Source organism: Vicia villosa, linkage group LG1 (genome assembly GCF_029867415.1).
Source record: "Vicia villosa cultivar HV-30 ecotype Madison, WI linkage group LG1, Vvil1.0, whole genome shotgun sequence".
Taxonomy (NCBI): domain Eukaryota; kingdom Viridiplantae; phylum Streptophyta; class Magnoliopsida; order Fabales; family Fabaceae; genus Vicia; species Vicia villosa.
The window spans coordinates 235232486-235248411 of NC_081180.1; the positions used below are offsets into that span (position 1 = coordinate 235232486).

The following is a 15926-nucleotide window of genomic DNA, read 5'->3' on the forward strand; positions in this document are numbered from 1 at the left end:
GGTTCTATTTGCTATTAACCTGAGTTTTAGATTGTGAACATTTCCTTCATTAAGTCTTTGTCTCGCCATCAAGAAACTTTTGGCATGTATGTTATACTTGTACAACATGTGAGACAATTTATGAACAATTTCAGGATCAATGCCGTCCTTGTCGCTGCAAAGTAATATTTGCAGTTCAATAATTAATATAAAATATTGACAATTTGTTCTTGTGGTTAATAATTCAACTAAGTATGTCTGTGTAGCAATTCTTCAAAAAGGAAGACATACTGAATAACGATAATAATAGAAATAGAATCATACCGTAGAATATCCATTCTATTAGCAACTTCATTCTCTGTATCATAAATGTATAGTTGCGCAAATTTAGGTCGTTGTCCTTCTGCTGGCAATAAACTTCCAATTCGGTGGCAGGATTGACCTTGGATTCGAATTGTTGGCGGACCACGACCATTGTTGAATTTGTTGTCCAACTTAGCACCAGGAGATGTGAACGCAAACATCATGTTATATGTTCGCAACTTTGTTTGAAAATGTTTACTATCTTTAGCATTTTTATCAAACAGCAAATGTCCCAAGATTTGTGGTGGATGTCTCAATAATGGTAGTTCAATCTTGCCATTCCCACAACACAAGTTATACTTAGGATTTGCAGAATGTTTGTGCTTGTCCTTCCTCTCTTGATACCACATCAAAGCGTTGCAATATCCACACTCCATTCTCGCATCTCCAATATCGGAATATTCTGTGTATAATGAAGATTTTCCAAGTGTCTTACAAGAAATGCAGTGTGGTTCATGTTTTCAACATAACATCAAATTTTGCAAAAATTGACATATTATATTACTTGCATACCTTCATTTGTACACTGTGTTTGGTTAGCATTTGAGAATGGGGGAGAGTTGTCGTCATCTTCGAGACTTTCTTCATCCGATGATCCTTGTACTTTAGAAAGATAAGATGTAATTATTATTATTGATGTTATGATAATGATGCATGTATGCGATGAATAAATGCATAAGCCATGGAAATTAGGAAAGTGAGGTCATGGATAGAGAATAAAAATACCTAAGAAAGGGTCATAATCAGAATCTTTATCGTCATCACTATCGTCATCGCTTTCCAAATCAAAGTTAGCAGTTGGTTTGAAAACATTGGGTGTGACAGGATTTGATGCATTTTGTGAACTATTTCCAATAGCTACTGTTGGAGCCATAACATTGAGAGAGCTGTAAATTTTATCATGACCATAGGTTAGCATGACTTATACATCGAATAATAATGTCTATTTGATAAAATACATAGCACTTACATTGGTGGAATTGGATGATTAGTTGTCTGCTCATATACATTCATGTGTGGTGGAGTTAAATTAATCTGATCACTGCGCGTAAGGTTGTATGCCCTATCTGGTATTCCAAAATTCTTTTTAGGACGTCCCCTCGCACGTTTGGTATTGTTAGTACCATTAAAAGTTGCAGGTTCAATGCTGAAAATTCATGAATGTAATAAATAAGTATGTTGTAATCAAATGGAATTAATACACAGAGAATAATAACTTACATGGGTGAAGTGGCTGAATTATTCGTATCGGAGGGAATAATTGATTTAGGCCCAGGTTGTAGAGGTGTAGCAGGGTTTAGATTCTCTCTACCTGGGTTTTACGCAACGGTGGAAAAGGCAGAAAGTAGGTTTGTGGTGATGTTATTAATTTGTTTGAATTCAGGAGGTTTGTGAATCCAATGATTAGTACAAGAAGGCTGAGTCTGTGGCAACAACATGTTCTGTTTGTGTTGAGAAGGTGTTAGACTTATTTCAGAAAGTGGAATCCTAATGCCTGTAGTAGTATTGTTAAAACCAGGAATATTTTGTTTAAATCGTTTGATTTTCTTATGCTTCATAATGCTAAAACGTCGGAACCTAGCTCGTTTGGCGGTTGATTTCGTCCATAACAAATCATCATTTATAATAGCTGATGTTTCTGTTTGCCTAATTTGCCAATGAGTGGCATAAGATGTAGTAAAGAAATGTTAAATGAAGAAAATATAAATCGAAATACAATGTAACAGTATAGTATAAATAAGTTCAATGGTTTAGTTATTAAGACCAAACCTGTCTAATGGATGAAATTTAAAGGTTACTTTCCTTTGATTCATCTTGTCTTTAACTATCTACAATTTGAATCCATATTAAAAATAAAAGTTAAATAATCATAATAATTTTTTATCTTGACTGTCAGCATAATATAATAGTTAATGAATTATCCTAATCCATATTAATCTTTGCATGTGAAATCTCTTTCTGCCTGCAGTGACATTAAATTTTGGAAGAGCTTACAACATTATCTCAGCAAACCAAAGTTACCTTAATATATTGATACAACTCTAAGCATGAATATATTGATACAACTTACATCATTAATTAAAAGCTGGTGTAGAGTTGAAGAAGATTAATGGAAGAAAGCCATGGTGTTTGCATTAACTCAGCAAACAAAATCTACCTTGTTTGGATGGAGATAGGTACTATGCGTGTAACCAATGATGCTCGGTATCCAAAAAATCAGCAAAAGGGGAAAAAAGTCAACTTGCATAAGTTAAATATGTATATTCATGTTCATTAGTCCTAGTTGGCAAGCTGGAAAAAAAAGTTTAGATAGTATTAGGATTGTAGTAACCAGTAGTTGAGTTGAAACTAAATTTCTGATTGGACCCCTCACTGCTTTGATAGGTGAGTAGCAGTCCTGAATATCTGCAAGTAAGGATTTTTGATGTACTTGATATGTTGGATATGCACATGAAACAATGCTGCTGGTACTAATATTTGTGATCACTACTCGAAGCCAGGCTGTATGAAAAGGTGAAAGTACTCTGTTAAATAAAGTAACAGTTTAGAGTTTAGAGTAGATAGTAGGTTTATTATAAAAGTAGTATTTGTAGATTTATTGATAATATAATAGTAATAGTATTCCTCATTAGATTGGAAAATCTGCTTTTAAAAAAATAGATTGTAAAAATAGATTGGAAAATCTACTATGTATATGATTTTTTAAAGTAAATTTTATCAATCTTATCACTCCATTTGACAGTGTAGAGATTTTAAAAAATAACCTTGCACACCTTATTTCAAGTCGATAATGGCTTTTTAAGGTTTAGAAAAGAGGTTGAAAAAGATATTAAATTTATGTAGACATTGGCTTTTTAAGATATTGAAAAGGTTGTCAATGGTGAGTCCAGGATTCAGTGTTATCAAGTTCTTAGAGTTTAAATGCTGGGAGAGGTTTTGTATATAGTAATATAATTGTCTCAAAACAATCAAAATTTCATTCCCTAACATGTTACAAACCAACAGAAATAAAAGCAGAATCAATTTCATTTGACATAAACCGGAATGAAGGCATAGAGATAATAATAACATCAATTTCATATGTTACAACTATCTGCATCAGCATCTTCAGCTTTAATATTAGTATATTTCATTTTGTTTGCAACAATCCAAGTATAAAATTCATGAATGAGTAAAAGGTTGATATTAAATATGTGACATTCATTGAACATTATCATAACAAAAGCAGTATAATGAGTAGCATAGGATTAATTAAGTTAAGGGTCAAACTGCCCATCCATTGATTCTAATATATATTGGTTAATTGTCACAAAAAGTAGAACAAACTACAACATTGTTTGAAACAAAAGTTGACATCAAAGGATTGTTCAACAAAAAACTTTGACAAAGACTTGATATACGCTACTACTAAAGTAGGTAGATCACAAAAAATGCAGCATATGATTTTCAGGTACTAAGTTAACTTCATCTTGGTGTTCCTTCCAGATTTGGCCCTGTTTGCTTTTGTTGCAGACATTTTTGGTGTTAGAAGATCTGGACCATGTTGATCTTGGATGGGATCAGTTGGACTTTCCCTCTTTGATGGGGTGATCTCAATGCTGCCATCAGGGCTCCAATTTTGTGCTCCAGATGTAGCAGCCTGAAAATATGTGTAATGTAGTTTGATTAGATAGTATTAGGAGTATAAGGATCAGCAATTGTTAGAATAAACATAATATTATCAATGACTTACTTTGGAATGAGAATCCACAGTTGGTGTGTTGACAACTTGAGTTTCCTCAAGGAAGAGGACAACTTTTCCCTTAAGACATTCTTCCTTAGGGGCAATGGTAAGAAGGGCCTATAATAAAAAACGCAATATGTTAAAATTAAGACTTTGGAATTATCAGGTTAATATGTGAAAATAAATTTCATACCTTAGCAGGTGTAATGACTTCTTCTATCTGTCGCCTCACCTCCTCATCTTGAGTTAGTCTTACAATAGATGCTTGCTTGTAATACGGCTGGTACTTAGCACGAAAAGCAAATTCTTTTCCCAACAAATGGTCCAGGTGTTCGGGATAAATCAAAGGATGATCCTCGTTGGTCTAAGACGCAGAACCAAAAAGTTTATGGAAAGTAGAATAATATTTTACAAAAAGTATATAGAAATACTATATATGTGTTGGAGAAGTATCCTTGGTTTTGTATATGTTATTTGCCTAATAAGTATAACTAATATTCTGTACATGTTAGTGGTATAAGAAGTATAATAAGTATAAGAAATAAACAGTGATACCATAAGTGATTTGAAGTATATAGAAAGATTATATTAGTTCATTGAAGTATAAGAAGTATAAGAAACATTGATTTTGTATTTGTTATAGTTATTTGTACATGTTAGTTAAAAATGGATAGTAGTTACAGTGATGACAATGGCTGTACATGTTAGCTTGAATGAGGTAACCTTAAACATGGATAGTATTTGGAATACATTGATTAATTACCAAGGATGATAATTATATAATTGTACAGAAGTGTTGATAATTAGTATTCCATTTGTAAGCTGCATAAGTGGGTTTCATAAGTATGTATTGATAAGGATGATAATAATATAATTGTGTAGCAGGTTTGATAATTATTATTCCATTGGTACAGTCGGTTTAATAAGTATTTTATCATTTGAATTGTAGAGCAGAATTGAAAAGTTTCCATTAGATCCAATATTGGTACAAGTATCTTAGCATGACAAACCTTTTTCATGAGCTGTCTCAAGGAATGGGCAGACATCCCCACATAAGGGATGCATTCCTTGTCCCAAAAGACAAAATTAACGGTCTTCGAGCGATGTTCCGCCTCGATCTCAATTTTGAACCTAAACGGGGGAAAAGCATTTAGGCGAAATACAATATAGGGACAAGTAACGATTTAAAAAGTGTGTGTAATAATGCTTACTTAGTGATTGGAGCTGAGACATTCTCAGAGCAGTTGCACCGGAATGGTTTACCGGGAGATTGATTTGTTTTGTTACATGTTGGACATAACTCATAAAACCAGCCGAAAGGATTCCCTTTGAATCGCATTGTCTTCCCAACAGTATTGCAGAAGGTATCCTATATAGGAAACAAATCAGTTCGTGAGTAAAACTAAACAGAATTAGATAGGTAGTAGGAGTATTTTATAACCATTTAACAACATAGCACCTCAGTAAGAGAGCTCATGTCAGCAATGCTTATGACATCCTTGGTGAATGAAAAAGCCCTATCGTCAATTGCTCCTTGTGAACATGAATTCAGAGAAAATGACTGGGTAGCAGTTTGTTGTTGATTAACATCCAGAAATCTGCTTGAAAGGAAATATTTCATTAAACTATAAAGGCCTAGAGAAAACCAGAATATTTATATTACACAAAAAAATGGATAGATTAATACTTTGTTTTAAATTCCTCAACTTGTGGATGATCATGATTGAGTAGCAGTTTAGATCCACTCCAAGCATTGGAAATCATAAGCTTCCCATTTGCTGAAAAAAGAATTCTAATTAGAAAAAGAAATGAGAAGGGGAGATGTTGATATGACAGCAAAATAACATTACATGAGCTCAACCGACACATTGCATGAGTGAGAATGAGAAACAGATGTCCACTTTCAGCCGCATAATTCATAAATTGGTTAGCATAGGCTTCCCATAGAGTAACATCTATCTCAGTCCCACTGCAAATACAAGTTAAAAACCAAGTTAAAATCAGTGTAAAATACAACTGTTATCCTAAAAAACTAATTCAGATTATAAGAAAGAGACCCTTCGTCTGACAAAGTGAGGTTAACACAAACTTTTTTCCCAGCACCTGCAACTTGGGTCCTAACAACATGTTGGACAACACCTATTATGTCTGAGAAGACAATGTGCAAAAGTTAGATAACATATGGAAAGTATAGTGAAAGAACTAAGAACATGAGTCAGATAAGGAATACCGTAAACGCGATCAACACTGAACTCTCCACTTAAGAAGTCAGTAAATGACTTGAAGTTAAAGCTATGTGCTGGAATGTTTGGTATGTCAACCGCAGTGACAGTTGTTGCACGATTAAAGAACACCTTGTATTTGTTATCACAAACTTTACACGGCATTTCATTGATCATTGTTTCACCATTATAGACTACATAGGTTTCCATTTCCTGCAATGTCTTTTTCCAAATCTCAAAGTCACGAGAGCGGGTTACAACTTGGATCTGATTACCCTGTAGTGACATAATGTTAAACTATCTACTAATATATCATATTATCATGTTAAAGCATATGATATACAAAAAAGCAAAACCTCAGCATCTTGAAGTATGGCCTCAATGTGCTGCTGACCATTGCGTTCCTTTACGTCCCATACATCGACAACACGAATTGCTATCTTCCACACATTTTGATCGGGTTTCAATTCGGAAATCAGGATAGGTGGTCTAGACATGGTTGTTCAAAATCTGAAACAAAGAATAGAACATAAGTAATAGCACATAAAGGAGGTAAAGAAAAGCTGTTAAAAATATGAAAAGCATAGCACATTGGAAACAGGGCATAATGAAGAAGAACTCAATAACCTTAAAAATATAACAAAACAAAACTTCTATCAGATTTATTAAAAACATTATAAACAACAAATATATAAAAATCAAAACTTTACCTCAACTTTATCAGAAAAAAGAAAAACAAATGCTATAAAAGCATCTCCTTGTAGAATGAAAGTGACAACAACCAGGTTTGAAAACAAATGCTACAAAGAACACTATACTTTACAATATATGGGAATGAAAGTGACAACCACCAGATTTTAAAACGCGGTGAAAACATGAAGAAAGAGGAGTAAAGAGAAGTGAAAAACAAAGGTGTATTCACCGTTTTTTTCAACTACAACGAAGTCACAAATCAGAACACTATAATCAATGATTTTTCAACTATACTCATCAAAATCGTTAAAAAGAGAACCCTAAAAATCAGAACTTTATGGGTTTTGAAAAATGAACTTTCAATATCAAAATGGAAACACAAAAGGAAGGGATGAAGAACCGAAACAAAACAGTGGAAAAAAATGAAGAAGAAAAAGAAGACGAAGAAGAGAGAAGGGAGATGGGAACAGTGAATACCTGTGGAATGCTTCTTTCGCTCTGATGTTGAGAAAGGAGGGAGAAAGAGATGAAGAAATGACCATGGAAATGAGAGAGAAGAATGGAGAAAGAGAGGGAAATATTGAAATGTTGTGAACCCTTTGTTTACCGGGTAAAAGCCTGCATGAAATATTAGTATTACACAATGGTTAAGTTGTTGTTAGGAAATTGTTAGGAACTTAGCAAAGTAAAAATGAAAAAGGGGTGCCACTTGGAATAATGGTAACATATGATTGGTCCAATTGAAAAATGATTTAGCAAATTACCAAAAAGGGCATATTTTAGTGTAATTGAAAAATTGCAAAAAGGGTAATTAAGGGTGTTAATAGGTATATTATAATCTTAGTTAGGTAGTTGATTATAATTTTAGTTAGGTAGTTGATAAATTTATCTCGATAATCTGCGTATTTAATGCCTCAAAAATTGAAATATTAATTTTTTAATTTTTTTTTTTGAATACTTAATCATTACCCTGAGGACACTGGTTAGTAAGATCCTTAAATTAATTTGATACCTAATTTGGTGCATCTATTTGCACAAAAAATAATAAATGGGTCAGTTTCAATCATACGATTTATATTTGTCCACTCTTACCATCTTACTATCAATTTGCCTATGGTTAACTATACTTTTATATAATCAATTATTATTAATTATAACTATTATTTCTCCTCATTTGTTGATTTATAAATCATCAATAACTTGTTTACAAATAAACGGCATTGTCAGGAGTTGAATTTTAAACCAACAACACCCTTAACTCAACTAGCAAATGTCAGCTGAGCTACTCCACTCACTCCTTATAAGTATTTTATTGTTATTAGTACTGAATAAAACTTTATAGAAAATGATCACATGATTTTTTATTTCTCTACCAATTATCTCTAAATAACTATTAGTTGCACACTTTAATTTGATTGTGTTATGAAAAAATGTGGTGTTTCTATCACAATCTTGAAACCACTTCTTTCTCATGTTGTCCCCTCAAAAACTGGTCTTGAATGTGTCAAGCCTAATTAATCAATAAGGAGTTGAGAATTTTTTTCTTCAAAGCAAGATCCTCATGATAACTTTGCCTCATATCCTATTAACCTCATTTGTAGTTTGAGGAACTTTGTAATGGACATTACCAAAAACCTCTGTTCCATTTTTATATTTTAAAGTATATTTTATAGAAATAATCAATAGATAATTTTTTTATTTTATATATTGATTTATATTCCACCTCAAATCCAATATAAAATTGTACACCCAAAGAGACATGATAAAATAAGTGTCATAATATATTTTGATATCTTGTTTTGTCTTGAAACACAAACTTAAAACATGATATGATAGAATCATCTTAAATGATCTTATGATGTCTGTTATCATGCATATCCTTATTTGTTTTACTAACTTTTATATGAAATATTATTCAAATATAAATAAATTTATACTCAATTATATTTTGTCATAATAAATATAACAAAACCAATACATTCCAAATTTATTTTTACACATTAGTTGGACCATTTAAATTATGGAACTCCAAGGAGACAAGTATGTATGTTGTGTGGGCATGACTTTTGCCAGATTTACAATTATTATTGCAAATTTGAAACAAAGTTACAAAATTGACAGCAAGAGCATATGCAGTTTGTCGTTTAATGTAAATTTTATTATAAATCATCAATGATTTTTATTGTTTTTTCAAACCTTAGAATGAGAATGTGATTTCCATAATTTAATCTAAATTTTATTATCATAAAAACAAGGTGAATTCTTATTTAAAAACAATAGACAAGTAAAACACAACTTTAAGTTATTTTGTTAGGGAGGATCATTACTCATTAGGAACATGAATAATCCTTTCTTAAAATAAATAAACACAGTAACATGAATGATAAATAAATCCTGTATAAAAAAGGAAAATCAATAAATAAAGAAAAAATAAAGAATAACAACAAGGACACAGTTCAAACTAGTCAAACATCAAAATTACACCATCTAAATTAGTCATTTACAATAAAACGAACCTAATTTAATCTCCCGGCCACGTTGGATTTATTTTTAATTTCATTGTTTCTTATAAGGAGTTGAATTCATGCCCTTTAAACCATATCTTACGTCTTTACCACTACACCAATGTACATTCATGATAATTAAATGATACTCCTTTAAACCACATTTTACGTCTTTAAACACAAATTTCTTCACATTAAATAACACTCAATTTACTAAAATAGAAATTGATTTGTTTATTACTAAATTATCTAGTTGTTAATGATAGCGACTTTACTAACCGTAGAAATTAATTTGTCTAGTTGTAAATGATAATCACTTTATTAACGATAGAAATTGATTTGTCTAATTGAAAATGATAGTCACTTTACTAACAAGAGAAATTGATTTGTCTTGTTGTAAAATGAATATCATTTAACCTGAAGGGACTTGAGTTTGAGACCTCAAAGGTAAAAATTTATGTACAAAATTTATTAATATTAGTAGAAATCATGGAAATTACTTGTCATGAATGTGTGTTGGCCTAGTGGTAAAGACACATAGATGTCTTTTAAAAACTATCGGTTCGATTCCTTTTAAAAAACAATTGTGTCTTTTTGGATATTATTAAATTTTGTAAGGAATTAAGTCGGGTCTATTTTTTTGTGAGGGACTAATTTGACTTGTGTAATGTTTGTGAGGGACCAAAATGGGTCTTCACTCATTTTTTTTTTAAAAATAAACAAAACAGCGACAGTTGTAGACATTGACGTGAAAACGACAGTGCCGTCTACGGTGAGAGGTCTCTCACGTAAACAAGTGTTTTTTATTTTATTTTTTAAAACATTTTCAACAATTAACGGCTTTTAAACAGTCAAAATTTGTTATTGTTCATATTGCGACGGTTTTAAATTTTCACAAAACTTTCACTGTTCATTTTGGTGACGTTTTAGACTGTCATAAAACTTTTACTGTTCATGTTGTGGCAGTTTATAACCGCCGCTAAATAAATTATAAAATTTTGAAACCGTCGCTAAATGATTGACCAGTTAAAATAAAACACGCCAGATTTCACGTGAAAGACATATAGCGGTCTCTCACGATAGACAAAACCGAAAAGGACACAGAAAAATAGCACGTTTGCTCGAAAAAATTTTCTTCTCTTGTTCTTTCAAATCCATTATATTTTTCATACATTTTAAAGATTTTTTTTTTATGACTCAAATGTGAATTTTAAAGAGAACAAATTAAAAATGTGAATCCTTGTCTCAGAGACAAACTTGACTTATATCCTATGTATAGGGGTGGCAAAATGGGCCGATCGCCTCGTCCGCCTTAAGCCCGCCAAAAAAAAAAGCGTGGTGGGCAAGTCCACCAATTGAAAATGAGCATAAAAATTTATATTGCTCCGGCAAGGTGGCTGGTTGGCAGGCGGCGGGCTTGTCAGTCTATTTTTTATTTATTTATTTTTTAATTTTTTAATAGATTAATAGGCTTTTTTACTAGGGGTGGCAAAACGGGCCGGGGCTCGCCGGGCCGCCCGCGCACCCGCCAAAAATTGGCAGGTTGGGTTGGGATTCTAGGCTCGCCGCTCGCCAAAGCCCGCCCCGCCAAAACCCGCCGCCCGCCATACCCGCCCCGCCAAAGCCCGCCGCTCGCCAAAACCCGCTCCTCCTCCAAAACACACTATTTTTTTAGTTAATTCTAGTAATTTCAATTCTTGATGGTTTATTTTATACATTTATTTATAAATATATGTAATATTTTTAAGTAAATTTGTTAAAAAATTACTTTAAAAAAAAATTGTTTTAAAAAATAAGTGAAAAGTTTAATTAAAAGGTAAAAAAAAGCATATTAATCTTTTAAAAAAAATATAAATAAAAATAGGCGGGTAAGCCCGCCGCCCGCCAACCCGCCATCTTGGCGGGGCGGACATGATTTTGATGCCCATTTTACTTGGCGGGCATGCCCGCCCCGCTCGTTTTTTAGCGGACATAAGGCGGGGCGGGCAGCGGGCGGGGCGGGCGGGGCGGGCGGCCCGTTTTACCACCCCTATTTTTTACCTTTCAATTATATTTTTCACTTATTTTTTAGAACAATTTTTTATAAAGCATCCTTTTAACAAATTTTACTTATTAAATTTTTGCATTATTCGCAAATAAATGTATAAAATAAAACCATCAAGAATTGGAATTACAAGAATGAACTAAAAAAGGTGGGCTTAAGGCGAGACGGGATGGACAAATAAGTGGGGCGGGCTTTGGCGAGCGACGGGTTTTGGCGGGGCGAACTTTGGTGGGCGGAAGGTCCAAAATCCCAACCCAACCCACTATTTTTTGGCGGGTGCGCGGGCTCACCCTGTGGGCCACTATCCATTTTGCCACTCTTAATTATATACATCAATAATTGTCAAAAACATTTATTTCTCCAGGATTCAACACGTATCTTGTTACGTAGACTTTTTCTTTTCTAATGTGTTTCCACGTGTCTTTGGTTCTTCAACTGCCTCAAACTGCTATCACACTCGAAACTACCTTCAAGCTCTCCAACTGCCACTATAAAAAAGTTCTCCAGTCGAATTTTGTGGTTTGGCATCGACAGACATAACTTAATTTTATATATATATATATCATATAAAAATGCTATTTTTATATGAGAAGATGAGACAGAATCTACCATTAGATTTTAAAATAAAATGGTGGATATTATGTGTCATTTTTTCTCTCTCCTCCATCATTTATTTTAATAATAGAGGAGAGAGAAAAAAAGAATTACACATAATATCCATCATTTATTTTAAAATCTAATGGTTCAAATTCATTATCATGTTCTCATATAAAAATGTCATTCTCATATTATATATCGTCATCTCTCTCATTCTCATAACATTGCTTGTTAAAAAAAACTTGATTTATATAATTTAATATATTTATATTACTATTTTTGTTTACATTTTTTTTAAATGAAACTAATATTAATAAAAGAAGATTGGTACAATAGCGATAGAGGGACATAAACCAAACTCATGTCAAAAAAATACGAACTTAAAGAATGACATACCAAGCCGATTCTTTACAAAATTTGCACGAATATTCGCAGGGATGGAATAATAGAGTAGGATAAATTATTCGTAAGAAAAAGTAAAAATAAAAAATGCCAGAATAAACCTCAATTATTTAATATCACCACTCTTCTATAATTTCTATTAAAAATTTAAATTTATAATATATTAAAATTATCTCCAAAATGATGACAATGCGTACGGTACCTTCTTACCTGTCTTGTTTAAATTGTTTGTACTAATAAATAATATTAATCATACATTCATTATTAGATTATTAGATATATTATATAAGTTTAAAAAATTAATTTTTTTCTTATAATAAAAAAAATAAATAAATACATAGTACTCCTACTTTACCGAATATTCATGTAACTTCTCTATCTTATAAATTTTCCAAATCCCAACACACTCCCCTCATTTTCCGCCACCAAAATCGCTCTCACACACAAAACCAAACCCGTCTTTAAAACTCTCATTTCTCTCCTCATTCAATTTCCATAGCGTCGTTTCGCGCGCGCGGCTATCGTGGTTGTCGTATCTGTGTATGGCCGTGAGATTATCAGTATCAGGGCATGAGGTATCCGATCTGTGTCTTGGAAAACCTTCGCTCCGGTCCATTTCTATCACCGACACCATAGCCGACGCGCTTAGCGCCATCAAATTATTCGGTCTTACTTATTTGAGCGTCTGGAATTGTCACCATTCTCTCACCAATAAAAAGCCGGTGGCAACCCTAGAGGAAGGGGATTTGAATTGTGAATGTGTTGGAAGGGTTTGTATGGTTGATGTTATCTGTTTTCTTTGTAAGCCGGAGAATCTGTCTTCACCGGGTACAGCTCTTCAGTCTCCCGTTTCGGTACTCTTTGCCGGAGATAATTATTCTCTCGTTCAACATATTCAACCCAATGCCAGGTTTCGTTATTACTACTTCATAGAATGTAATAAATATTATCCTCTATATATTATAATACTAAATGACTAGCTCTGTGCAATTTGGGTACTTAAGTCAGATTCTATTGAATTATTTAGTATTCAACGACAAGAATGAAGTTGTATGTTATTATTTTATTAGAAAAGATTAAGATCATGTGGTATATTGTTTATTGAATTAATACTGTTATTTTGCTATGTTACATATGTAGTTTATTGGAGGCAATAGACGCAATGGACAAAGGGGTGCAGAATGTGGTGATACCAATACCTGAAGAGAAGAGATGGAAAAAAAAAGAGAATCAAACTTTGGACTCTGATATTTTGCACAATGACAATCGCGCTTACTGTTGGCTTAGTCAAGAGGATGTAATGCGCTACCTCCTCAACTCAATTAGGGTATTTTCTCCTTCTCCAGCAACGGATAGCATCGCTACACTCGGTATTATAGACACTCAAAATCTGTTTGTTCTTTACTACAATGACCCTGCATCCTCTGCTTTGGAGCTTCTCACTGCTGCAATTGTACACCAATCGTCCATAGCTGTTGTTAACCCGCAGGGTAAGCTCATCGGAGAGATCTCACCGTTTATGTTGAACTCTTTCGACGAAGCTGTTGCCCCTGCATTAGCAACTCTATCTGTTGGTGATGTATTGACTTACATTGACTGCGGTGGTCCCCCGGAGGATTTAGTTCAGCTAGTAAAAGAGAGACTCTATGAGCAGAATTATGGCGCGGCCGTGGAGTTACTTGGGGAGGAAACAACACTTCCTTCTTGGTCATCGTTTTCTTCAACATCATCGGAGGAAGATACTTGCAAGAATTGGAAACTCGGAGGATATTCTTCGAGGGTGGTAAGAAGATCCGAAGCCATTTTTTGTTACCCATGGAGCTCTTTGGTTGCGGTTATGATTCAAGCACTCGCGCACCGAGTGAGTTATGTTTGGGTTGTACAGGAAGATGGAACTTTGACAGGGATTGTTACTTTTCAAGGCATGTTGAAAATTTTTAGAGAACACTTATAACATATCATTCACAATGTCGTCATCATCAACAAGTAAATAACAGTTTCTGGTTGGCCATCCATTCTTCCTTTTAATTACGTGCAGTATTAGTTGTGAACAATGTCATTGTCTAGGAATGTGACTTTTTTATCATTTGAGGGAGAGGGGTTAATGTTGAGGGTTTATTTATTGTTATTAATTAGAATGTGGACAAATTTGAACAAGATTGCTTTAATAAATTCGACCAAATTAGAAAATATTTTGTTGAATAATTTAGTAGTTGGACTCGTACATCTAAATTGTGAAGAAATTGGTAATTTTGTATTCAAACGTCATTGCATGGTAATGTCTTTGTAGGCTTGCAGTTACCAATTGATACCAACTAAGTTATACTTACCGTATGCGACACAATTGAATTATTCTTACCAAATGCGGATAATTACGTAAAGAATGCGACATGTAAAATATAAAGTTTAATATTTGAAGTGAACCTCTTCAATTGGGGTCTATGCAATGAAGTTACTTCGTTTTCTTTATATTACACGGGAAGGAAATTCCATTGGTAAGGGAGTTTTCGTTATGTATAAGACAAACTTGAATCTCATGTTGTTGATCTTGACATTTACCGTTAACAAATTGGTACACGCTCTATTAGGCATTCTAAAATAATTTGTTAAATTAGGTTTTGATTAATTATATTATAATGAGATATAAGTAAGGGTGTCAAACAGACATGTCTGTTTTGTTTAAGCCCGTCCTGCAAAAACTAGCAAGAAAATAAAACGAGACAGTCATAATTAAGAGTGCAGGCTTAAAACTTTAGTTTGCTATGCAAAAAGTGAGGGCGGGGCGAGTTAAGTTTGCATACACTATACTTTTTAAGTTTAAAAATGTAAAATAATGTTAATGTCCTTGCCCGCAAAAATCCACATGAAAAACAGGGTGGGACGGAGTAGTCACACTAGAGAGTTAGGGGTTCTTTAGGCCATATAATACTTTGTGAAGATGACAAACTATGTTGTCATAATGCCATTACCATTTTATAATCTAATAGTTTTTTCAAAGAAAATCTCTTCATCTAGAAAACCACTGGAAAAATACATTATTGATGTCTATCTGGTTAATTGACCATTTATTAGCAAGTGTAATTGTGAGAAAAAGCCTTATAGTCACTAGTTTAATGACTGGAGAGAAATTCTTATGGAAGTAACGTTCATGGAGTTGATGGGAATGTTGTGAGTATTGATGTGTTGCATCAAGAAGACTTGGGTGTCCAGGGAAATGAAAATTTGCGTGATTTAGTTGATCAAGGTAAAATTGACAAGAATCAAGATGGAGATTCAGATTCAGATGCTCAATAAGCTATGAAGTTTCTTAGTGAATCTTGGGCTAACATGGATAAGAGAGATGAGATTGTTGATTTGGATGAAAACACTAGTCAACCATTTCAATTGGTGGTTCCAAG

General features: G+C 33.3%; 1 protein-coding gene across 1 annotated transcript; it reads left to right on the plus strand.

The window, feature by feature from the left end:
• Window positions 1-12935: 12935 nt before the first annotated feature.
• Window positions 12936-14718, plus strand: LOC131623830 (CBS domain-containing protein CBSX5-like). The gene is made up of 2 exons (XM_058894838.1): window positions 12936-13438; window positions 13669-14718. Exons 1-2 carry the CDS (start codon window positions 13071-13073, stop codon window positions 14480-14482), a joined length of 1182 nt encoding a protein of 393 aa, XP_058750821.1. The 5' UTR covers window positions 12936-13070; the 3' UTR covers window positions 14483-14718.
• The last annotated feature ends 1208 nt before the right edge of the window (window positions 14719-15926 follow it).

Coding starts and splice junctions, on each gene's coding strand:
- LOC131623830 (XM_058894838.1), top strand. CDS start 13,071: ATGGCCGTGAGATTATCAGTATCAGGGCATGAGGTATCCGATCTGTGT. Junction 13,439..13,668: donor CATATTCAACCCAATGCCAG/GTTTCGTTATTA, acceptor TTACATATGTAG/TTTATTGGAGGCAATAGACG.